General features: G+C 38.4%; 1 protein-coding gene and 1 pseudogene across 1 annotated transcript in view; one reads left to right on the top strand and one right to left on the bottom strand.

Moving 5' to 3' along the window:
• Positions 1-2,665, bottom strand: part of LOC132018266 (chromobox protein homolog 3-like) — a 48,732-nt pseudogene extending 46,067 nt beyond the window's left edge.
• Positions 1,966-25,232, top strand: part of ME1 (malic enzyme 1) — a 191,151-nt gene continuing 167,884 nt past the window's right edge. Inside the window, exon 1 of the mRNA XM_059400996.1 lies at positions 1,966-2,103. Coding sequence (XP_059256979.1) covers positions 2,026-2,103 — 78 coding nt within the window. The 5' untranslated portion in view covers positions 1,966-2,025. The remainder of the gene's footprint in view (positions 2,104-25,232) is intronic.

Here is a 25,232-nt window from a genome sequence, read left to right as displayed (position 1 = left end):
ATGGAAAAAGAGCTTCTCAGTTATCTTAGAACTGCACATGAATATACAAAGTGGCTCCCCTAGTTAGGCCCCATACTGTTAACATTCAAGATGACTGGATTTCCTTTCATAAATTCACATCTCCTGTATGTTTACTTCTCTTTAAATGCACTAACAGGATCTTGTAATTCCTTTGTAGTGATGGTGTGGGGGAAGAGCCCGCATACTTTTTGAGCTTCTCCCTATATTTATGTCAGCTTTCCTATCTGTACATCATACATCATAGAAACAGGAATAGACAGTTAACATAGACAGGTAACTTCTATGCGAGGGGCATTTAATAAGGTTCCAGTGTACTGACATTTTTGTTTCTTCAGCATCTTATGTTGCTTATTAGGCCTGTAATTAAACTGTTCCTGTTTCTGATAAAGCACTCTAATTGTAACATGCCTCAGTTAACTCCCAGGAGTGAGTTTTGTAAAGCATACCTTTTTCTCAGGTCTCCCAGGTAGGGTGAAATATTTATGGATTGTAGCATTTCTGGTGAAAGGGGTTGCTTAAACGCAAGGAATGTTTTTAAAGAACTCTGATGCCAATTGAATGTTCCTCATTAATAAAATGTTCTCCCTTGAAACCAATGATTCTAAGGAATTCAAAAAACAGGCCCAAGAAGCTTCTGGATGGAAGTGTGGCCCCAAAATACAGTTGTAGCAATCTTTCTGATAAGTATCATAAAACATTAGATGGGTGTCTAGTTTATGGCAATATAAAACGAACCCCTAATTAATCCCTAATACTGTCTTTTGTACGATCATGAGGTAGAAATGAATAGGGCAAAAACTAGTGATTCTATTTACCTAGAAAAGAAAATGGGACACAGAAACCTTTAGCGGTTTTTGCGTGTCACAATCTCCTTTTGGCTTGGTTCCAACTGCCCCTCCATTCCTTGAAACTTCAAGTCTAAATGTCAATAATAACAGAATTCCAGTGCTGGAATATCATTTATTCTGACCCTCTCCTTTGACCAAAGAAGAAACTGAAGCCCTTAAAGATTGAGTTACTCATTAATATTCAGAGAGGTTCATTTAACATCCTGATCTCTTAACTTTCACAAAATTATATACAAGATCAATGGAACCGTTCAGTGGACCCAGCACATCTTCATCGGAACACACCTTGACTTTTACTTCAATTATATTAAAATAACATTCCCACTGATTATCTACAGACTCCCTCAGTGTCCCGGCTCCACACTCTCCTTTCTCCTAGTTCTACTCTGGCCTCTGGTTTCTGGGTCAAGGTTGGCTCTGTCTGGCCCCTGGGCGCGGCCGGCCTCGGGATGGGGGGCAGAGCTTCGAAGCCCCCCTAACAGAAAGGGACAGAGCGGTCTGAGTCTCAGTCAGGCGAGGTGTTCCCCAAACCGCCCCCGAGTCCACTTCGTGAGGGGTCGGTCCCATCCCTTGGTCCCGCAGCCGCTGTGACTGCCTGCACCACTCCATTTCGCTCCTTCCCAGCTTCCCTGGGGGCTCCCGCTAAGGGCTCCCCTCGGCCAGAGGCGACGGTACCCACAAGGCCACCGGGGCGCGCGGGGGGAACCTGGCCTTGCTGCCCGCGTAGGTCCCGGGGGGTAAGAGCGTTCCCCGAACAACGGAGGCACGCCCCACGCTGCGACGGGCGAGGACGATTGTGACCAGAAGCCCTGCGGGTGGAAGGGAGCAACTGCCGCGGCCGCCTCCCCTCGGGCCCCCGCGGCGCCGCCGGAGCCTCGCTCTTCCTCCTCCTCCTCACTCGCCGGCCCGGCTGATCTCCTGCCATGACTCAGCGATTCTCGCAGGCTGCCCGGCTGGGGACACCGGCTTCTCGCGGGCTCCTCCCGCCGCGTCCACCCCCTCTCGCCACCCACGCCCGCCCCCGACCGCCGGCTCTTTCCCAGCGCGGCCGCCGCCGCCGCCGCAGTCAGCGCGGGCGCTCCAGCAGCATCCACCGCCGCCTGCACCGCGCGCCGCACGCCCCGGCCCGGCCCCGCAGCCCACCCGCGCACCCGCCATGGAGCCCGCAGCACCCCGCCGCCGCCACACCCACCAGCGCGGCTACGCCGTGACGCGGAACCCCCACCTCAACAAGGTGAGCCCGCCGCCCACCTGGCGGCCCAGCGGCCGCTTGCGCTCAGACGCAGGGCCGCGGAGGGTCCCGGGCTCGGCCTCGCCCCTGTGCCGGCGCTCCCGGCACCCGCGGCCCTCCGTGCGCGCGGAATGGAGGGCCCGCCCGGTAGGCGCCGCGCCCCTCAGTGTGATGGGAGCCCGGTGCTGGTGCACCTCGGCATCCCGTTTGGGGGAAGAAGATGTAACTTGTTTACAGTACTTTTTGGCTTCTCGGGAGCCAAGCCGGAGAAAGTAGTGTCAGGCGGAGTGCGTGAACTGCTGTTTGGGTGAAGACAGCAGGTGGGCTGCCAGCTCAGCCTGAACGTGCCACCCACTTACCGGTTCCCCTCAGCGTGGCAGTTGCTGGAGGCTGCTCTGGAGAGAAGTGGCCCTGCTGGTGCATCCCGGCAGAAATGCGTTCTGAAAGGCTCCGATCCCATTAACAAGCTCGATGTCAGGGCCTCTTGGTTTCTGGAGCGACACGATGAAGAGGCTGGGAATGCGTGGTGGGTGGCTTCAGCCTTGGACACTTTGCGTGGCCTGGTGCAGAATGCTTCCCTAGACACGGGGCTGTGGGTAAAGCCAGTCCTGTTTTTTGAATCTGGCCTTCTGGAAATTAAAACGTTGTTGTTGTTTTAAAGACCTCTTACTAAAACAGGAATTCAGTGGAGTTTTAAAGAACTTTTTTCAGATCCTGGTGACATTTCATTTTTCCTCACTGCTTAGGTAGTGTAAACACCCAATATTTCTCTCAAATGAAAAATACCTAATTTATAATTTTGCTTAGGTAGATACTAAACCGTCATACTTATGTTATAGCCTGGTTTGTCTCTAGATTGTTCTTTTTGTGGACCTGTGCTCTTGACCTATCCTTCTTCTTTAGGATATGCGGAATGGCATCAATCAGCACAGAGATCTCTTTAGTCATTTTGGTCATCTCTATAGTAGATGCTCTTTCTCATTAGAAACTGGACCTCAGCTCTTACCTTCTGGTCGCATTGCTGGTGATTTGTTGATCATTATAAATGGCTTGAAGACTTGTGATTCCTTTTAATTAATTGTAGCTAGTGTGAGTTCTTTTTGATTTCGTGGTAACAGGTAACTTTTACAAAATGGGGCTATTCAATATTTGTGGTCATAAAACGTGAAATTTTGATAGTTTCTACTTTTTTTTTTCTTCAAAAAAATTTAATTGCTAGCTTGATTTTTCTTTTTATTATTCTGCAGGTTGGGGTCTATTTTCAGTAGATTAAAAAGGTAAAATCTGATGTGACAGAACAGTTTGTGACTTTCATATGTATCTGCTTCCTGTAATTTATGACCAAATAATGGGTTGTCGCCTAAGAAGGACTGCATGAGTGGTATAACCTGTTTGAATTTCCCAAAGTCATGGGCAAGAGTGTTTCGAGTGGGTAGATGGAATAGGCAATCACTGAGCAAGAGTCATTATGCCTTTACTGTTTGCATCAGGAATGTATGTTCTTGAAATCTTTTTGGCTCCTGTTCACTAAGAAGAATTAACTCCTACTTAACAATAATATCACAGAGATCTTCCACCAAGTTGAAGGGTGCATCATAATATGTTAAGAACACATTTTTGAATTTATAACAGAACTTTATTGTCTGCATAGGTGTCGGATTGGATTTAAAAATCTAGTTCACCAACTCTGGGATGATTAAAGAAATAAGCTTTACTTTTCTTACTCAGTTCTAAGGTAGCTGTGTGGCGCCTCATAGAAGTCACAGAATTGCCTTTCATGTACCGTTGAAACTATGGCTGTGGGATGTCTTGATCTGCCGTGCACTGAAGATCTCTTGGCTTTAAAGTTTACTGATAACCCAGGAATTTTTATTGATTTTTATGGGAACTTTGGCAAGTAGATCATGCTCTCTAGAACTCCAGCCTGTCATCTGGCTACACGAAGCCGCCTTCAGCCATATTAACACAGACCTTCATCACCTTACCTGTTGGGTAACTGCAGCAGTTATGCTGGTTTTATTTTCAGTGTTATGGTCTGTCCTACATGTAGATATGAGAAGCATACCTTCGTCAGTTAGTGTTTTCCTCACATTACTCTTCTGTCATCCAAGGAGTTATAATAGTTCCTATTACACTGAATGTAAAATCAGTCTTGTCAGGTTTACTATCTTATCCAAATTGATCTCATTAGTCCCCCAATTAAGTCTTCCACTTGAAATATATTTGCAAAATCTCTAAATGCTTTCCTTTTTGCCTATGTGTAATTTCCTACAATTAAAATAGCATTAGTTGATTAAATAATGATCTCTCTAGGGAGGACTTTCCTAATTGTCTCAGTTCTATTATCATTACTTGACACCTCTATTTATACGTATCCAGTTGTATCATGTCATTTTGTGTTTTTACTGTATTTTATTTATTTTTTCTTACTTTGATTGTCATAGGTCAGGAATCATAGTACAGAATTTTGCTCATTGGGCTTTGAACAAGTGTTTATTTAATGAATGAATGAACCATTTTTATTTCTTTTGTCTTTTAAACAGTACTCAGCTTTTAAAGCAAAAAGCTTAAAAAATATAAAGCAAAAAGCCTTTAGAGTGGTAGTTTGAACATTATTTTAAGACATTTATCCTGTTTAATATAATTTCTTGGAAGTAAATTGCACTGAATTCTAAAGCTCAGTTGACTCTTTATACATTATATAGTGTATAATGGATACAGAAGAATAGTTGGAATTTGGTTTAAATCTGATCATCCATGAAATTTTAATTACTTGCTACATAACCTTAAGGAGGTGATTAGTCTTGGTAAAATCAAGGTTAACAGTAGGTGTGATCCAAATTAAAAAAAATTAAAAATTATAAAAACTGAAGAGAAATAAGGTTCTTTATTGGTAATATGATTCTTACTATTTGCTTATACTCAAATTACATAATTTCTGGTAGGATTGCATCATAGTATTTGGGAAAGTACCTCACATTTATGAGATTCAGTATCTTTCTGTACATAGCCCTATCTTTGAGGTGCTTTTCTTTGTGTTAAATGTGCTTATCTAATTTAATGTTTAATGTTAATGATTTTTAAGGATACCTTCTGATTTAGATGAGTTGTATTTCACATTTTTTCTCAGGAATTTTCATCTGACTAATAATGTTTCATAAATCACTCTTCAAAATTAAAATTTTACACATGATAAAAATCACTTGTTTTTTATTTCTGAATGTATTCATTTGCTTTGTTTCTCTAGCATTGGTAGAAAATTCTTATTGATAGTTCTATCATAATTGTGCTTATGTGGTTTTCATGTCTTTAAGATTAAATAATAACATGACCTACAAATAAATCTCCAAAAGATACCACTCTGTTATATATTAGGCATTTTAATCCAGTTTAAGTTAGTGACTTATTGAAGTTTGTTTGGCCAGCATTATTAACTTTTAAATCTAAAAAATGAGCTGGGCAAGTGCATTTGTAGATGTTTGTTTCTCGGCATGTCAAGACCTAGTTGGAGGTGTTGTAGGGAAAAGAGAGAAATATCTCATGACTATGAGGGAAAGATACCTTAAACCTCCTCTTTTACTTCAGTGTAAACTATACCAGAGTTAATCATCCAGGAATTTTTACCTACCATAGGTAGGTAGGTATTGCCTCAGCAGTATGAAAAACTGATGTATTATTTAATGGAACCCCACCGATATGAATGCCATTGTGATGTGGATGTACCTATATGCCTCCATACCTGTTACTTTGCTGTACCTCAAACAACAGCGGTAGTATAGGGTAGCATAAAATCAAAATACTGTGCTTGAATGAATAGAAAGATGAGTTTCATCTGAGGACTTTTGAGACCGGTGATATGGAGGATAGAAATACTGAAGATAATCTGAGATTTTTCATTTTTGTGTTCTAATTTCCTTCTAACTTTTGGGCAAGTATGAGAAATGCAATGTAGTGCAATGAACATTCTAAGACATTGTATCTAGAGGAAAGCATAAGCCCCAATTCTTCCATTTAGCAGTTGTGAGATTTCGAGTGAGCTTTTCTCAACTGGCTTCAGTTACTGTCCTTACAAAATAAAATGATTAACTTCATTCATTACTTTATATTTTTTTATTTAGAAAATATTTGTTCAGAACCCACTATACTAGGTCAGATTCTGGTTCAAAGAATATAGCAATGAAGAAGATTCTTGTTAGTGCACTTACATTTCTGTTGTAATACAGTTTCTACCTTGCCTCTTCACTCAGATATTCAAAAGATTATTGAGATAGTGAATATTAATTTTTTCTAAATTATATATTCTAAAAACAGGAAGTCTTTTAGTCCTATCATTATTAATACATTACTTTTGTATAGAAAGTCTGAGCTCATAGCTGGAGCAATTATAAAGTACTTATTTTTGTAGTGTACTAACCCCCTTCTCTTGAATTTTGGATGATAGGATTGTGTTCCTTCTTTATTTTGTAGTACAAAACAAAAATATATCTTCTCTCTGGGGAAGGAAGATTTATATTTTACCCTCAGATTCATATAATTGAGCTTGACTGACATCACATGACCTTTGCAATCTTTCATACACTTTCACAGAATGCCAGGTATAAAGCATGTATTTGTGAAGAAATAGAAAAAGAAAAGGTTTTTTGCTTTTCAACACTCTATTCAAAGTATGTAAAGGCTTGGAAGTATGAAAGAACTTGACTTGTTAGAGAAAGGTAGAGGTATGCTTTTCTAGTTAAAATTATTGGGAGAAGAGGGAGTGAATTGCAGAGACAGGAAATTTAGAAGTTCCAGTGGTGTGAAACCAGCCTTTACTTGATTCTGTTTGACTTTGGAAAAAATCGTTACTCTGACAAAACAAATATTTGGACTGTTTTCCAATGGTTTTCAAAATTGACATGACCAAATAATGTGAGAGATTCAAGATTGCCCTGATTTGGCCCATTCGTTACTTCATTATTTTATGTTATTGAACTAACTCAACCAACTTTGATAGTATATAGATCCAGAATAAATCGTAAGATATGTTGCAATTAAGTAGAACAAATTTGGAAATGTTTCCAACCTAAGTGATTAGGAAATTTTCTTAGACGTGGACATGGGGCCTAAATATAAAATGTGGATGTTTGTATTCTTAAAATGATATTTAAAATATTTTATGGCGTATATGTTAGTTTGTCCTGTTTTTAGCTTAATGCATATGAAGTAATACATTTTAAACAAAGGATAATTGTTGTTTTAAGTGAATTTAGAGAATTTAAAATGTCAATATTTTCCCTCGGGCCTTAAAAATATATCTAGGTTAGCTACTGATAAACTGTTAAGATATTTGAGGCCTTTGAGACTTAAGAGAAGAAAGAGACAGTATGGCTTTAAGTGTCTATAGTTTAATCTGGTAGCTTGGGAAATCTATATAATAATGAATCCTAGTCTCTAAAAACATGGAAATATAACTATTAGAGCTTTATACTAATAAACCCAACATCTAAAACACTAAGGTTATTTTTTTAATCAGGTAATGTTGAGTGAGACTATCAACAAAGTACTTACATGTTCAGATGAATTTTCATAATTGCATTATGAGTATCCCTGGGGTAGTTAAATTATAAACTGCCTCAGAAAGGCCTGGAAATCTGGAGACTGATGGAGTCCTAAGACTCTATTATAAAATCAGGGATAGGCCCCTTAAGCTTAGAATATATTTAATTCAAATATATTTGAATTGTCTCTTCAGAGTCCTCTAAGAAGGTCTTTTAAAACTTTTTTGATTGTGACCCAGAGCATGCATACATGATGTATATATATAAGTGAATGTTATGAGCTGAATGACTCCCAAGAGTCATGTAGTGAAGTACTTATCCCTGGTATTTCACAATGTAATGGTATTCGGAGCTAAGATCTTTAAGAGGTAATAAGTTAAAACCAGGTCTTTAAGGTGGGCCTTAATTCAATATGGCTGATGTCTTTACAAGAAGAGGAAGGAAGATGTGAACACCAAGAGAAAAGTCAGTGAGAAAAGCCTCAGAATGTAAGCAACCCTACCAACATTTTGATCTTGGACTTCCAGCCTTCAGAACTGTGAGAAAATAAATTTCTGTTGTTTTAGTCACTTAGTCTGGTACTTTGTTATGGCAGCCTTAGCAAACTAATACATACATAATTGGAACAAAGTATCATAATACAATACTTTCCTGCCTTTAGTGCATTCTAGTAGTACCTATTCTATTTCAGTTTTTTTTTTTTCTTAATGTGAGGGGTGTGTAGGTGGCTCAATTGGTTGAGCATTCAGCTCTTGGTTACTGTTCAGACTGTGATTTATGGGTGGTGAGATAGAGCCCCATATTGGGCTCCATGCCCCACAGAGTCTGCTTGAGAGTCTCTCCCTCTGCCCTTCCCCCACTTGTGTACACACTCTCTCTCAAATAAATAAATAAAATCTTTTAAATTAAAGTGAATCACAATCCAGAGTTAAAAAAAATTATGCTGCATAACTTCCTTAAGTAGTGCATTCACTACTATTCACTACTGTTATTAGAGAGTAACTTTCTTTTCACTACTATTTTTAGAGATAACTTTCTTTTCTGTGTCTTAGTGTTGCACATATGAGCCTCTAGTTTGCCTTGGTGGTGCTGGCTCAACCTCCTTCTGTTTTTCTATCTACATGTCCAAATTGAGGTAATCTTTTAAACCAATAATCTTGAAATGATGAGAACATTATTGTTATTGATAGTTAGCAAAACAGTAAGTCCTGACTTGGTTGCTCAGAGCCAGGAAAAACAAAACTTGATTAATGAGCATTTTTGTAAGCATTTAAAATTTTACTTATTCAAAATCCTATACTTGATTTGTACATTTGATAACTGTAACATAATGGTGACAGAATTGAGAGTAAACATATTGGTCATATTGTTGTGGGGTTGTCAAACCCAATAGTCAAGAAAGAATTCTTGAGACATTTTATAGTGCTGTTTGGTAAATTTATTTGAGTAGCATGGGGACAGGATCCATGAGCAAAAGAGCTGCGCTTTTAATGTATGAAGCTGATGGTTATATGCTTGGTACTCAAGGGATAGGGGATGTGCAAGAAGTATTAAATCATAAATGTCTTCTTTGACTTTCTGCTCATAAAACTACTTTCACAAGATTTCTCTGGTGTTTATCATTTAGTTTGATATTGACTATTGATGAGATAATCCAGGAAGTCATGAGACCTTTTAAGAATGTAGCAACCAAGGGTGCCTGAGTGGCTTAGTCAGTAAAGCATCTGACTCCTGATTGGGCTCAGGTCATAATCTTATGGTTGCCGGAGTGGAGTGCTGCATCAGGCTACGTGCTCAGCAGGGAGTCTGCTTGACATTCTCCCTCTCCTTCTCCCTTTACCCCTCCCCATTGTGCACATGCATGTGCTCTTTTTCTAAAATATTAAAAAAAAGAAAAAGAAAAAGAATTTAGCCACCAGCATGTTTTTGATCCTTATTGGAACTATCAATGTTCCAATAGCCTCTGGCAGCAGAATAGACTTCTGGGCTAAACATGAATATTTTAATGTTTCTATCCCTCATCAGTATCAGTAAATATAAATGAGAATAATTCACCTATTAATAAATTTATTTTCAGATCATTTCACAAAGTATAAGCAAATGATGCTATAGATGAGAGGTATATTGAAAACAAAATGCTATAAAAAGATAAAAATAAAGACATGGAAAATGCAAACAGGGTTATACCTGACATCAGACAATGTAGAATCCATATCAAAAAACAATAAGTGAGACACAATACTCTCTATAATGCTGAAAAGTACAATTTTGAATGAGATTAAAAAGCAATGAATATCTATGCACCAAATAACAGCAACTACCTTCATAAAAAAAGACCCTGCTATAGGACATGCAAAGAGAAATAAACACTAATACTAGCAGACTTTAAAATACTGTTGTCAGTGCAGGACATATCAAAGGGACAAAAACTGTTTCCCTGTAAGAATTCCTTCCTCAAATTTCTTAGGAAATTTGTTTTACCAAATAATGAGAAAATTCACTTGAGAAATTGGGAAAATGGAAAACAGTATTATAACTATCCTTTGAGAATCAAAGCTTAATTAAAACATACAGATATTACTGGTTAGAAAGATCCAATAGTGTAAGTTAAAAGGAAGAGCTGGAAATAGTGACATACAGAGTCACACATTAAAGTTAGCATTTCCTAATCTTTACAGGAACATGCAGGTGAGAGATGGTAATGATCTAATCAATTTAGCTTGTAGCTGTTGTCAGTTTCTGATAATAACTCTTTTAGTTTTTGTCTTTAGACCATTTACACTTAATATAATTATTGGTATGTCTAGATTTCTGTTCACCATTTTATTATTATGTATCTGTTTCCTCTGTCTCATTTCTTTATTTCTCCTTTCCTGTCTTCTTTTATATTGTTTGAATATTTATTCCATTTTAATTTATCTTTGAGTTTTTGACAGTATCTATTTCTATAGTCCTTCTTTGGTACTTGTTCTAAGAATTAAGCTATACATAAGTTTTTGGTCTCCTTAAAATGACCATTTACCAGTTCAATTGGAATGTAGAAACTTTATTATCATGTCTTATTACTATCTTCTGATTATGTTATAGTTGTTACTATTAAATCCACTTAAATTGCCATACGTTACATGGAGTTTTTAAAATTGAGATATAATTGACATATAACATTAAATTTGCTTCAAGTATACAACATAATGAGTTGATATTTGTATATATTGGTTAGCTAGACCACAATAGGTCTAGCTAACATCTGTCATATACATAGTTATGAAAAATGTTTTTCTTGTGATAAGATCTTTTCAGACTTACTCTCCTAGCATCTTTAAAATATGCAATACAGTGTTTACAGTATTATTATTATTTTTTAATTGTATTCTTTAGGTTTTATTTTTTGTTTTTTTTTCTTTTTAAAATTTTTATTATTTTGATTATTATTATTTTTAAAATTAATTTTTTTCAGCATAACAGTATTCATTGTTTTTGCACCACACCCAGTGCTCCATGTTTGCATTATTATTAACTATAGTCACCATGCTGTACATTCATCCCCATGCCTTGTTTATTTTATGATTGAAAGTTTGTGCTTTTTGAATACTTTTACCCATTTCTTCTACCCACCTACTTCCCAGTTCTGCAAACCAGCAGTCTTTTCCCTGTATCCATGAGCTTGTTTTGTTTTGTTTTTAGATTCCACATGTAAGTAAGACCATATATATTTGTTTTTCTCTGACTTTATTTCACTTAGTGTAATGCTTTCAAGATCCATCCAAGTTGTTGCAAATGGTGAGATTCCCTTCTTTTTTATTATGGCTGAATAAGGTTACGTTACATATATATGTGCCACACTTTATTCATTCACCCATCGATGAACATTTGGGTTGTTTCCATATCTTGGCAATTTTAAGTAATGCTCCCATGAACATGTGGGTGCACATATCCTTTCCATGTGGTGTTTTTGTTTTCTGTAGATAAAAAACCAGAGATGGAATTGCTAGATCATATGGTAGTTTTATTTTTAATTTCTGTTCCCAATAACAGTGTGGAATAAAGGGTTCCCTTTTTTCCACATCCTCACCAATACTTGTCATTTCTTGTCTTTTTGATAATAGCCATTCTAACAGGTATGATGTGATTTATTGTGCTTTTGATTTGCATTTTCCTGATGATTACTGATACTGAGATTCTATTCATGTATCTGTTGTCCATCCATCTGTTTATCTTCTTTGGAAGAATGTCTATTCAGATGCTCTGCCCATTTTTTAATTGGTCTGTTTGTTTTGCTATTGAGTTATTATGAAAAAATTTTTGATGTAATAATTTAATGTTTGTTATCTTTGTCATACATATTTTAAAGAATTTAAGAGGGAAAAGGTAACCTGTTACAGTTACCCAGATATCTGCCATTTTAGGTTTTCCTCAGGTATCATTTCTTTTCCATCTAAAGAATTGCCTTTAACAGGACACCTGGGTGGCTCAGTCGGTTAAGTGCCTGACTCTTGGTTTCAGCTGGGTTCCTGATCTCAGTGTAGTGAGACTGAGCCCTGAGTCAGGCTCCATGCTCAGTGCAGTGGAGTCTGCTTTTCCCTCACCCTCTGCTCCTCCCCTGTTCATTTACATGCTGTCTCTTTCTCTAAAATAAATAAATTTTAAAATTCTTTTTAAAAAATTGCCTTTAGCATTTCTTTTAGAGCAGGTTTGCTGAAGACCAGTTGTCTCAGTTTGCCTTCATCTGCTAATGTCTTTATTCCAATTTTGTTTCCAAAGAGTATTTTTACCAGTTGTAGAATTTTGGGTTGGCAGATGTTTACCTGCAACACTTTAAAAAATGTCATTCCTCAGGGCATCTGGGAGGCTTAGTTGGTTAAGGGTCTGCCTTTGGCTCAGGTCATGGTCCTGGGTTCTTGGGGTCCTGGGATCAAGCCCCGCATCAGGCTCCCTGCTCAGAGGGAAGTCTGCTTCTCTCTCTCCCACTGACTCTACCCCGTGCTCCTGTTCTTATTCTCTCTCTCTCTCTCATATGAATAAATAAAAAATCTCTAAAAAAATTATCATTCCTTTTCCTTCTGGCCTCCCTTGTTTCTGGTGAGAAATCTGCAGTCATTCAAATTGTATACTTGCAATGGGTCATTTTTCCTGGCTCCTTTATGTTTTCTTTGTTTCTAGTTTTTGGCATTTTGAAACAATTTTTCTGGATTTAGGTTTTGTTGTTGCTGTTGTTAATGTTTTTAGATTATCTTCTTGGGGTTTGCTGAGCTTCTTGAATTTGTAAGTTTACATCTTTGGCCAAAATTGGTTAAGTGTTTCGCCATTATTTCTCCAAATATTTTTTTCTTTCTCCTCTCCTTTGGCATTGTGTTGATACAAATGTTGGGTTTTTTGTTATGGTCCCAAGGGTCCCTGGACTCTGACTTCTTTTCCTGTTTTTTTCTTTGTTTTTCAGATTGGTTGATCCAGCTTCAAGTTCACTGACTCTTTGCTTTTATATCTCCATTCTGTTCTTGAGCTTATCCTATGAATTTATTATTTTAGTTATTGTATTTTTTATTTCTAAAACTTCCATTTGGTTCTTTATAGCATAACTTCTTGGCTAAGATATTCTATTTTCCCACCATTTCAGAAGATTTTGCCCTTATGATTTGGGGTATGATTACAAAAACTTTAAATCATTGTCTGATAACTCTATTCTCTGTATCATTATTGATTTTCTTTTCCTTCGAAAGTAAACATTTTCCTGTTTCTTTGCTGAGTAATTTTTGCATATAACCTATACATACACATATTATGAGATTTTAGGTTTTGGTTAAACCCCAAAGGGAGTACGGTTCTTTTTAATTTTTAATTTTTAACCTGGTTAGATCGGTTCATAAGGTAGACCCATCTTCTGTGGTTTGTGGTTCCAGTATTCCATTTTCAAAGCCACTTTGTAGTGCCATCTGGATCTGTTCCATCATGTGTACTGCCCAGTGGCCAGGCTAGGTTCTGTGCAGTGATTTACACCATAGTTTAGTTTTCAAATCCTTTGTGAGACTATTTAAGATCAGATCTATACATGTGTAGCTCAGAGGTGAGTTCGGGAGTTCATATACAACTTTATGGGATTGCTCTCTTGAATTCCCTTCTTTCTATGATCTTGCTGATACTTTGTCTCCTTGAGGTCCCCCCTTCCAAGCCCACTAGCCAGAAAATTAGGCCTTTAGTTTCCTTGCTCTGCAGTATGCTTTCTTTACCTGCATTTGTACTTAGGGCCAAGTGACTGGAAGACAGAGAAAAATGCAACAGACATTTGATCCATGATTTTAGGACCATTGCTCTTCTGGTTAAAAAGAATGATTTTCCTTTCTTACAATTTAGACATGTGTGGTGATTGTGCCCCTGTCACTGACTATGGGATTCCCGGGGGGCTGGGGCTGGAGAGAATGAAAGATAATAATGGATTTCCCGCTTCTGAGACCTTTGAGATTCTCCTTTCCTGATTCTTGGGCCAGAAAAAGAAAGCTTCTCTTGGCCCTCTTTCTGTCTGAGCTCAGTTTCACTTCTAGCTTTTGTGCTGTGTTTTAAGTCAAGGCCAGTTGATTACAGATGAGGGTGGGGGGAAGCCAGGCTGCACTGAAAGGCAAAACCAGAAAATTCACTGTTGGTTTGGTGATACCTTGGATTCTGGTCTTCTTGCCCATTTTTATGTTGCCATTTAATTTTCAGTCTTCAGGTAGCTGCCCAGTGCATTCTGTACAAGTTTATAGTTGGGTTCTTGGGGAGAAACAAGAAAAAATATGCTTATACCATCTTGCACAGAGCCAGAACCCTTAGATTGTTATTTTTAGGATATGAACATGTGAAACTCAGTATAACTTGGTTTTAGGTTTCAGGGGGATAATCAGGGGAACCTCCTCTCAAATATATATTCTCACCCCCCCCCCCCATTTACTCAGTACATATTTGCTATAGTAATATTAGTAAGAAAGGTTATTCTGTGGGAAATGTTTTATGTAAAAATAAGAACTCAACATAATTTATAAAATTCCTATATTCTAAGGATTTAGAAAAATACTTGGCCTTTTTTTTCTTTTTATTTTTTTAATTTTTTTTATTTTTTTAAAGATTTTATTTATTAATTTGACAGAGAGAAATCACAAGTAGACAGAGAGGCAGGCAGAGAGAGAGAGAGGGAAGCAGGCTCTCTGCCGAGCAGAGAGCCCGATGCGGGACTCGATCCCAGGACTCTGAGATCATGACCTGAGCCGAAGGCAGCGGCTTAACCCACTGAGCCACCCAGGCGCCCCCCTTTTTTTTTCTTTTTAAAAATATTTGTTTATTCATTTGAGAGAAAGAGAGCAGGAGGAGGGGCAGAGGGAGAGAGAATGTTCAAGCAGACTGCCTGCTGAGCAAGGAGCTATATGTGGGGCTCAGTCTCAGCACCCTGAGGTCATGACCTGAGCCAAAATTAAGAGTAAGATCTTAACTGACTCAGCTTCCCAAGCACCCCACTTGGCCTTTTTGGTATGATGTGTTTCACTTTCTGTTTCTTTTTATGCTGTGTTGGAGAAAATACTACAGAAATTACAAGGTTCAAAATTCCTCTGGGGAGGTGGCTTATATCATAGCTTTATCTTTTAATGTAGTTGCCCTTGGGACCTGGGACCTGGAGTATAGTTAGTATACTATAAACGTCTGTTGAATGGGTAAATGAGGGGTATTTGTTGAAGTAACTTATTATACCTCTATTCTGCCTTTCAGAAGTGTCTATAACCTCTCCAAAGATCACATTCTACGTTGTGGGGTGATTATGCTATTGGGTGTGTGTTGGAGAATCTCTTTCCTTTAGTGGGTATAGGGATGATCGGTATATCACTTAGGATCGAGTTTTGATATATATAACAACACCACCAATAAAAACAAATAGTAGTGACTTGGTTAAAATGTAGCTTGTTTTTCTTGGGTGTATGAAGGAAATCAGAGGTAGACATTTAGGCCTGTTTGGTGGGTCACAGGATCCTCAGGAACATTGCTGCTCTTCCGTCTTCAGGAACACTTTATGGTCTTAACTGACAGTTGGTGTATAGATATCATTTGTGTATTCCAAGCTGGCTTCTGGAAGAAATGAGAGAAACACAAGAATGGCCACTTTCCAGTGAGGTCAGCTCTCTTTAAGGGTCCTTCCCCACATCCCACACATCACTTATACTTACATGTCATTGCTCAGAACTCAGTCACAGGGCCTCATCTAACTTTTGGGTAGTTTGGAATTTTAGTTTTTTAGGTCATACATTACTACCCCAAATAATGTTGGGGTCCTGTTGCTGGGAGAGAGAGGGAGAAACAGATGTTATAGTAGGCAATTAGCAGTCTCTGCCATAGCTAGAACTGTCAGAAACATAAGGATAGAGATTTAACAAATGTAAATAAGTATGGTTATATTATTCTTGGAGATGGAGAGAAATGGTTCTTAATAGTTCTTAATATTTTTCATAGTGTTACAGATTGACTGTATAAAATTAAAAATACAACAAGTGAAAAGTTTGTCTCCCTCCCAATTTGGTACCCCAGCTAGTTAGTTCCCCTTCCTACAGGTAACTATGGTTTCTAGTGATTAGATGTTAACATTATGTATTAGAAGTATTGTATAAAGTATATATATATATATATATATATATATATATATATATATATATATTTTAAAGATTTTATCTATTTATTTGCAAGAGAGAGAGAGAGAGAGCAAGCACAAGCTGGAGTAACAACAGGCAGAGGGAGAAGCAGGCTTCCCGCCGAGCAGGGAGCCCGATGCGGGACACAATCCCAGGACCTCGGGGTCATGACCTGAGCCGAAGGCAGACGCTTAACCATCTGAGCCACCAGGTGTCCCTAAAGTATATATTTTTAAAGTTAATTTTCTAAGTTAAAATGTTAATTTTTTTAAGATTTTATTTACTCAAGAGAGAGAGGGAGATCATGTGAGAGAAAGCACACAAGCAGGGGGAGGGGCAGAGGGAAAAACAGACTCCCTGCCCGGATCCCAGGACCCTGGGATCAGGGCCTGAGCCGAAGGCAGACACTTAACCCACTGAGCCACTCAGGTGCCCTAAAACACTGTTGGGGAAGGGCATGGATCAGATCCACCCTTAGTGTGGTGGATAGGAGGTGGTGTTATGAAGACAAGTGATGCAGTTGGGAATATGTAAGTGAATCATACAGAGCCATGGAAGACAGATTGAGAATCATGAGCCCACACTGAACCTTCTCATCTGCCTGGTACTCAGAAACTGGTTCTGAAGCACTGTTTTCTCTTTCTTTAACAAGCTAGCCTTCATATGGAGATTCCTCAGCATGGTGAATAACAAACACTGTGGGTGAGCACTGCTGACTCACTTGTAATGTTTTCACAAAATGGCATCACCAATCAGGCAAAGAACTGGGTCTTCCCATTACTCTTAGGATCAAGTTTAGTACTTTACTTAGCTAACAAGGACTGGCCTGCTCTGGTTCCTGCCTGTCTTCCCAGGGTCATCTTTCATCATTCTCATAGTTTATGTCTCCTTCCCTATACTCTCTCTAAGAAGCCAAGCTCTTCTGCCCTGGGGTTTGTGCCCCTGCTGTTCTCTCCCGCACAATCACCCTGAACCTTTCACCTGCTCAACTCCTACTCTTTTTCTTGTCCTTCAGATCTCATTTTAATATCACTGCTTAGTGAACTCTTTTCCTTTTAAGGCCCTAAGTTAAGCTAGATAGGACAATTTCCCTTTTATTTCCCCTGTACTTATCACATTGCTATTTTATAATTATTTGTGTAGCTATTCATGTGATATCCTGTTAAGCTCTCGAGATTGTTAGCTTCATGAGACTGTGGACCATATTTGACATATCCCTCTTTCACTGGCTTTTCTTACAGATGTAAACATTCACTCAGCAAATTTGGTGAAAAATATTTGGTGTGAGTGGGATGAATAATTTTATGTGTCATTTTTAGCTAAGCCACTGGGTGTCCAGACAGTTGGTCAAATATTATTCTAGGTTTGTCTGTGAGGGTGTTTCTGGATGAGATTAACATTGGAATTGGTAGACTGAGGAAAGCAGGCTTCCCTTTCTAATGTGGGTGGGCCTCATCCAGTCAGCTGAAAATCTGAATAGAACAAAAAGGCTGAACCTCTTGTGAGGAAAAGGGAACCCCTCTTGCCTGACTGCCTTCAAGCTGGAACCTCAGTTTTTTTCCTACCTTTGGATTTAGACTGAAAAACTGGCTCTTCCTGGTTCTTAAGCCTGTTGGCCTTTGGACTAGAACTATATTGTCAGCTATCTTGATTTCTCAGGCCTTTGGGTGTGGATTAGAACTACACTATTGGCTCTCCTGGGTCTCCACCTTGCCAACTTCAAATCTGGAGACTTGTCAGCCTTCATATTTGCATGAGCCAATTCCTTATACTAAATTTCTTCATATATGTGATGTTTATACACACACCCTATTCATTCTGTTTTTCTGGAGACCCTTGACCAATAGCAATGATAATTTCCCATAAAGTAACTAAAAGGAGGTAAAACATTTCTAAAATTCTCAACTGTGGATCTGAAGTAAGAAAGCCATCTTGTGGTGTTTCTGGGAATATCATGTTGATATGTGAAATATATATCCCTTGGAAACTGAAGCACTGATCTCTGCAACAGTTCTGTTTTGTTTTGTTTTTAGGTTTTTACTTAAATTCCAATTAGCTAACATACAGTGTAATATTAGTTTCAGGTATACAATATAGTGATTCAGCACTTCCATACAATTCCCAGTGCTCATCACAAGTATCCTGTTTAACCCCTATCACCCATCTAGCCCATGCCCCTCCTCTGTGTCCCCTCTGGTAACCATCAGTTTGTTCACCATAGTTAAGAGTCTGTTTCTTGGTTTGCCTCTCTCTTTTTTCCCCTTGCTTTTTTTTTTTTTTCCTTACATTTTACATATAAGTGAAATCATGTGGAATTTGTCTTTCTTTGACTTATTTCACTTAGCACTATACACTCTAGTCCATCCATGTCATTGCAAATGGCAAGATTTCATTCTTTTTCCATTGTGTATACGCACACACATGCACACACACACACACACACATCTTCTTTATTATTAGTTGGTGGACACTTGGACTGTTTTCATAATATGGCTGTTGTAGATAATGCTTCTATAAACATTGGGATGCATGTATTATTTTGAATTAGTATTTTTGTATCCTTTGGGTAAATACCTAGTAGTGCAATTGCTGGATCATAGAGTAGTTCTACTTTTAACTTTTTGAGGAAACTCCGTATTGTTTTCTAGAGTGGCTGCACTACCAACATTCCCACCAACAGTACACGAAGTTTCCTTTTTCTCCACATTCTCATCAACACCTGTTACTTCCTGTTTTACTGATTTAGCAATTCTGAGAGGTGTGATTTTCATTTGATTATAGTTTTTTTTTAAGATTTTATTTATTTATTTGACAGATAGAGATCACAAGTAGGCACAGAGGCAGGCAGAGAGAGAGAGAAGAGGAAGCAGGCTCCCCGCAGAGCAGACAGCCCGATGTGGGGTTCGATCCCAGGACCCTGGGATCATGACCTGAGCCGAAGGCAGCGGCTTAACCCTCTGAGCCACCCAGGCAGCCTTGATTATAGTTTTGATTTGGATTTCCCTGATGATCAGTGATGTTGAGTATCTTTTCATGTGTCTGTTGGCCATCTGTATGTCTTTGGAAAAACATCTATTCATGTCTTCTGCCCTGAGACCGTGAACTTAGGCGAAACCAAGAGTCGGACACTTAACGGATTGAGCCAACCAGGCATCCCAAGATGCCCACATCTAAAGACTCCTGAATTATATCTACTAATTCCTTGAGTGTCTGTGATTAGGTCCCTGTGTGAAAGTGATACGCATTCAGTAGAAACTGTATTTCAAATTTTGAATTTTGATATTTTCTTGGTCTAATGATAATGTGGTACGATCGTCTCTTGTGGTGCTGGGCAGTGGCAGCAGGCTGCAGGTCCTGGTCAGCCACATGAGGAGTTTGTCGGGATGTGACCCCATTGTAAGCTGAGGAAGAGCTGTACATAGAACAGAACTACATGGAAATGGAAAGTTGTTTCAGATTCATATATTCATCCATTTGCTTACTTAAAACTTATTGAGGCCTTGCTCCATTTTGACATTTTATTGGGGGCTATTCAATTGTGAATATCATAGTACCTGTCCTTAAGAAGCCCCTAGACCTTTGGATAAAACAGCCCTTCAGCAGAAATCATGAAGTATGAGAAGTTGCATGATGGAAGTACTTGATGCTTTGGGAGGACATTGGAGGACGCCTCGCCAGTCTAGAGAGGAAGAGGAAGAGGACGCCTCGCCAGTCCTCCTCCTCCTCTTTTAGGAATAGGCAAGGGACATTTACAAATTCATGTGTCATTTAATGTTATGCCATCTAATTTCCATACTCTGTAAATTCTTCGACTAGGTCAAAGAATTGAGAAATCAAAGTTGTAATACATTATCTTCTAATCATGATGTTTCTGGTTCAGTGCATGGTACCATACATGGTACCATGGACATATCTAGAATGTTGTAAATGTGCATGTGATTATTAGGGCCTCTGCTGGCGATTAGTATTACCCATTTGGTTTGGATGAGATCTCGCTTTTTTTTAAAATCACTTTGTTCATTGGCATTTCAACCAGTCTGCTCACTCCAGTCTGCTTACTTAACTGGTACTTTACTGATTTGGTGACTTTGTGAAATTTACCTTAAAACTTCCTTGGGGCCAGGAAGAATTTTAAGATCTTTTTTTTTTTTAAGATTTTATTTGAGGGGGAACAGGGCATGCCTGCATGGGGAGAGGGTCAGAGGGAGAGAAGCCTGACACAGGCCTCAGTCCCAGGACTCCCGAAACTCCACCTCAGTCAAAGACAGATGCTTAACCAGCTGAGCCACCCAGGTGCCCCAAGAATTTAAAAATCTTATTAATGATTTTAAGAGCTATGTTTGGAAAATGTATTATTAACATTGATGGTTAACAATTTCTCAGCCTTATAAGGAATCTACAAAGACTAGTAATTGCTAAGTTTTAAGTAAGAAATAATTAAACAATTTAATTAAGCCTCTCATCCAATATTTTAAAAATCCATTTGCTCCCTTAGGTAGAGATGCTCTTTCTTTTCATTAATTAAGCAAACATGTCACTTAAACTACAAAATAGTTATACTTGCTAATATCCTATAATACCTAGGTGAAATGATTTCTAGGTGTTATGGTTATGAGATTTTGCTCTAAATTTTAGGGCATCTAGGGCCAACTATATATGTGTGTGTGTGTGTGTGTGTGTGTGTGTGTGTGTATGTTTGTATATAATTTAAATTCAGTTAATTAACACTTAGAGGTAGAATTTAGCGACTCATCAGTTGCATTTAACACCCAGTGCTGGGGCACCTGGGTGGCTCAGTGGGTTAAGCCTCTGCTTTCAACTTGGGTCATGATCTCAGGGTCCTGGGATCGAGCCCCGCACCAGGCTCTCTGCTCAGTAGGGAGCCTGCTTCCCCCTCCCTCTGCCTGCCTCTCTGCCTACTTGTGATCTCTCTCTCTGTCAAATAAATAAATAAAATCTATTAAAAATCAAACACCCAGTGCTCATTATATCAAGTGCCCTCCTCAATGCCTATCACCCATCACCCAGTTATCCCATTTTCCCCTGCCTCTAACAACCCTCAGTTTGTTTCCTACAATTAAGAGTCTCTTATGGTTTATCTCCCTCTCTCATTTCATCTTATTTTATTTTTCCCTCCCTTTAAGACCAAGTATATTTTAGATTTATTTTTGTAATAATTACTTCTACCAGTCTAAATTACTCTATATAAACTATGAGTAAAAATTAATTGCTGTGTAATGACACCAAATGTTTTTCTTAAAGAAGCTCTTGTTAATATATTATTAGTTTTAAATAATTGGTTTTCTGCCTTACAGGAGACGATCACTAGAGGATTTGGTTGCACAGCTGAATGCATGCAAAATAATCATTTGAAAACTTTACCTTGGAAATGTGTATCCCATCTGGCTGATTGGTTTTTTGAAGAAATGAGGTTACATACCCCAGGAAAGTTCTAGAAGTCATTTTCTATATAGTTAAACAGCTAATTTCAAAGAACAATAATTCACAATCTGGAGGACTTAGGGGAAAAAACCCTTCAATATATGTCCATGACAAATTAGAATAACTTCTCTTTCTATAGGCATAGAATATGCACATAAACTATAAAACAGTTATATTTATAAAACTATAAAACATTTCAAAATACTGACATTTTTTTTTAAAAGATTTTATTTATTCATTTGAGAGAGAGACACAGAGAGAGAGCATGAGCGAGGAGAAGGTCAGAGGGAGAAGCAGACTCCCCATGGAGCTGGGAGCCCGATGCGGGACTCGATCCCGGGACTCCGGGATCATGACCTGAGCCGAAGGCAGTCGTCCAACCAACTGAGCCACCTAGGCGTCCCATCAAAATACTGACATTTAAAGCTAAAGCTCGCTTTGATCTCTTTATTTCAGAATAATAAATAATAAAAACAAACATTACAATAAAGGCATTTTACAATGAATTATTCATATATAGATTAAAGAATTTTGTGATTTAGGCAGTGTTTTCCTTTTTGCCGTTCGACTTGATTACTTTGAGTCCTTATTCTGGAAAAAAACAAGGCAAATTACTGAAGCTCATTGCAAACATTAAAGATGATTAGTGCGGAATTCAGGTTGTATCTGTTCTGCTTTTATGGTAATCATTTCTGATAAATTACTCAGGACAAAGTTTCTTTCTCAGGTGCAAACACAATTTCTAATATAGGTCTCTTGTTATGCCAGGAATTTTGTTTTCATTTCTGCTCGATAGTCTCAATTTTCTCAAGAAGATATACAAAAAGCAATTAGTAGAGCCCAGAAGAATGGTTGTCCTGTGTGCTGTCCTCCGTGGTGAAATAGCATACCATTCTGCTGTCTAGGGATCTAGTCCAAAAGGTTTTGTGAGGAGGAGGGAAAGTGAAAGAAAGATAGAAAATGAGAAAACCAGGGTTGAACCTAGGGTGTACAAGAAAGCTTTTAGGGAATTAGAATTATAGGTGGTCTGGAAACTTAATATATGTACAGAGGTCTAAACTTTAATGACATGAAAGACTCAGAAGGAATCAAATGAAAGTTAGAAGCTGCATGTATATGTTGGATACACTATCCTTTGTTGGATAACCCCCACCGCATAACTCTAAGGTAAAAATTCTTTGAAACAGATATTTGTCACATCAGCTTTTAATGAGGAAAATGTATTAAGCTAGTGTTTCACTGTATTAAGCTAGTGTTTAATAAGGAGAATGTATTAAGCTACTGTGTATGATCTCTGCAAAATATATATGAATATATCTGTTAGTATGAAAAAATGAAAGAGCCAGGATTATTAAATATTTCAAGATTCTACTTACTGTTGCTCTGAATACTTTCTGGGGAGCTGCTGGTTGGTAGGAATCACATTGATGTGTCATTATTAAACACTGGTTTAAGTGAAGTCATAATGTATTTGGCATATTTGTATGCCAAATGTAATTTTAAGTTTTCAGGGATTTTAAGATTTAAGTTTGCTTACTCACTGACTTACCTTTTTTTTTTTAAATTCATAGAGTAGTAATAGGACCCAATAACTTGGCCTAGTTCCCCAGATTTTTAATCCCAAGTTTTTTTTTTTTTTTTTTTAATTTTGTTTTTGGTGGTTATTATTGTTTAAGAGTTGAATTGACACTTTATTATGCCATAGACTATTGGCTAACAGTGTGTAGTGTTTGTAGTTACTAACCATCCAAGGATAGCAAAAGATAGCTAGATGGCATTGTCATTTACATGGCAAAAGATACAGGAGACCTGATAGGTCAGATCAACAATGGGAAATTTATGTAAAAAGAAAGACTAATATACCAATAAATGATTAAGTGCCAATATTAAGTGAATGCAGGAGCATATGTTAGTGCTTTTGATAATAAGCCTTATCCTCAGAATATTGATAATTTTGATTATTATTTTGCAGGCAGATTTTTAAGGCATAATATTTAGGAGTTTACTATTTTTTACATATGTTCCTGTATTATTGAGATTTTTTACTGGGAACTGGATACCACCTGTGCTGAGACATTTGGGGACCTTCTGAGAAGTCAAGATTGTAAGCAGTTTCTTGTCCTGGAGGTTCTCAAGCCACTGGTCCCAGCTAGCCCTTGTTGGAATTTAGAGAGCTCCACCAGGGGTCTCATTTGAGTTTCTTCAGGCTGCCCCCGACTCAGGAGTTGAATCAAACATAAAGCTTTCCGCCAGTGACATGAATTAATGGGCCTAAACATATAAAAAATTAGAAGAAACAGTGGTTTGTCTGTTGATCTTCTTCACCTACTTTCTGAGGCTGGTTGTGTTGTCTACCTCCAGGATGAGCCAAATTGTCTTTCTCCCAGAGTAATACTCAGGAGTCACTCTTCTGCCATTGCAGGAAGCTTTCAGGGGCAGAGGAGATGGGTGCAGAATCACCCAGTGCAAATTTAGTGAACACGTTGTACCATCCTGGTTGTCTAAGAAGCAACAGGCACGTTTACAGTGAGTGGACACAATCATCATCATGTTGGCACACTATTGCCAGACCAAGGGGAACAGTCGTCAGTCTACTCAGAGACGCCCCCGGCTTTGGTAGCTCCAGGGGGAGTCCTCTCCAGGAGAACTGTACATCCTGTTCTCCCAGATTAATGACTACTGAGGTTTTTCTGCTATTACTTCCCTTCATATTATGTTCCAGCAAATCTCTTTGGTCCATTCTGGATTTTTTATTCCACCCATCAGTTATATTTCATTGCTTGGTTTCAAGCCTCAGGTTTTATAAAACAGTCAGTGTTCTTGTAAACAAATAACATAGAATAATAACAGGGTTCTAATGGGCATACTGGGTAAGTCTGGAAGGGCTTTAGAGAAGAGGGAGCATTTGAGGTTAGACTTCAAAGGCAAAAAGCAAGGAAAACATTTTTGTCCATGGTGTCATGAAAGAGTAAAAGACTGCTGTATTATGCAACAGTGAAAAATTTTGTGTAGCTGAGAGTATAATAAGAATAATAGAAGATGGGCGCCCGGGTGGCTCAGTCAGTTAGCATCTGCTGTTGGCTCAGGTCATGATCTGGGGTCCTGGGATCCAGCCCCTCATTGGGCTCCCTGCTCAGCAGGGAGCCTGCTTCTCCCTCTTCCTCTGCCACTCCTGTGCTTGTGCCCTATGCGTGTGCTCTCTCTCTCATGCATGCGCCCTCTCTCAGATAAATAAATAGCTTATTATATTTAGCTTTCGTTTAGAAACGAAAGATAAATAAATAGAATCTTAAAAAAAAGCATCAATTTGAAAAAAAGAATAGTAGGAGATAATTTGAGAGACAAGTGTTGGAACAGATGCCTCAGTTATATGTAAGGCATTTTTATTTTATTTTATTATTATTTTTTTAAAGATTTTATTTATTTATTTGACAGAGAGAAATCACAAGTAGATGGAGAGGCAGGCAGAGAGAGAGAGGGAAGCAGGCTCCCTGCTGAGCAGAGAGCCGGA

This window comes from Mustela nigripes, chromosome 5 (genome assembly GCF_022355385.1).
Source record: "Mustela nigripes isolate SB6536 chromosome 5, MUSNIG.SB6536, whole genome shotgun sequence".
Taxonomy (NCBI): domain Eukaryota; kingdom Metazoa; phylum Chordata; class Mammalia; order Carnivora; family Mustelidae; genus Mustela; species Mustela nigripes.
Note: the sequence above shows the minus strand (reverse complement) of the source record. Positions and strands in the feature narration are given on the sequence as shown.